This window comes from Wasmannia auropunctata, unplaced genomic scaffold (assembly GCF_000956235.1).
Source record: "Wasmannia auropunctata unplaced genomic scaffold, wasmannia.A_1.0 LD336076.1, whole genome shotgun sequence".
NCBI lineage: Eukaryota > Metazoa > Arthropoda > Insecta > Hymenoptera > Formicidae > Wasmannia > Wasmannia auropunctata.
Genome location: NW_012026814.1, coordinates 5,835,908 through 5,837,132, shown reverse-complemented (window position 1 = coordinate 5,837,132; position 1,225 = coordinate 5,835,908). Strand labels below are relative to the sequence as shown.

The 1,225-nt window shown below is 53.0% G+C and overlaps 1 protein-coding gene across 1 annotated transcript in view; it reads left to right on the top strand.

Annotated features, from left to right (window-relative positions):
* The window catches only part of LOC105449531, a 26,107-nt gene extending 25,552 nt beyond the window's left edge, over nt 1–555 (top strand). Inside the window, exon 9 of the mRNA XM_011688788.1 lies at nt 242–555. Within this exon, the coding sequence (XP_011687090.1) occupies nt 242–555 (314 nt within the window). The remainder of the gene's footprint in view (nt 1–241) is intronic.
* Nucleotides 556–1,225: the final 670 nt, after the last annotated feature.

Below are 1,225 nucleotides of genomic sequence, written 5' to 3'. Positions count from 1 at the left end.
TTCACTTATATTCTTTATAGCCGCTATCATTTCGGAGGAGCGTGTGTGTGATATAATGTATATATATCAATATCATCCTCACTGCATTATCAGGTAGGAGAGATAATTATTTCTATGGCTTGCATTTTTTACTCGCAGGTTTCCGTGGGCCCTTGAGTCAGTCGATGTTGAGTCGTTGACAACTCGATTTCTCGCTGCCAGTTTATTATGCAGTCTATTAAGTGTATTAATTGTGAGAAAGACTATGCGCCTAGCACATGCGAGGTTTGTTTGCGTCGTTATTGGTTGCGGGCAGCCAGACTCATGGCGTCGAAGTATGAGGACGAATTTTTGCGGACTCTGGCAAGGGCGAGAACGCCTCCGGGGAGCCCGCGGGAGAGCTCGCAGCCAAGGGTGGACGCGCGCGAGGATGCACCGCGGAGCTCGCAGACACCAGCGAGCCCGCGTGAGGAGGCGCCGCGGAGCCCGCAGACACCAGCGAGCCCGCGGGAGGAAGCGCCGCTGCGCGTCCTCGATGTAACCACTGATACGAGGATGGTCGCCTTTTACAACTAGGGTAAGTATTTTTTAAATAGCTATCTTCCTTTCTGTTTCTCTTTTACACATTTTAAATATTTGACTCCTTTTGTCTGTTGCAGATGGCGACGGACAGGCGGATTTGCGCCGGATTAATTAAATCATTCTATGTTGAATTATTCTATGTTGAAGAGTCTGATAATTTAGTATTGTAACTAAATCATATTTTATATATTTTTAAATAAACATTTCTTCTCTATTATATTAATAATTATTATTTTCTCTTTACTCTTCCTCTTCGCGAGCGACATAAAATAATACTTTCTTCAATTCTTCTCCTCTTCCTCTTCCTCTTCGCGAGCGATAACGGGCCCGTGCGCAACGGCGGCGGCTGCGGCGAACGCGAGCGGCGGTGGCGGTGGCGGCGAACGCAGGCGGCGGCGGCAAGCGCGAGCGCGAACGCGGTTCCCCTTTCCCCGCGATACCCGTATCTGCGACGCGGTTCCTCCGTCCCCGCGGACGCGCATCCCGCACCTACGACGCGGTTCCCCTCTCCCCGCGCAACCGGCGACGCGGTTCCCCTCTCCCCACGCATCCCACACCTACGACGCGGTTCCCCTCTCCCCGCGCATCCCGAACCTACAACGAGGTTCCCCGTCCCGCGGACCCCGCGCCAACGACGCGGTTCCCCCTCCCCGCGCATCCCGCA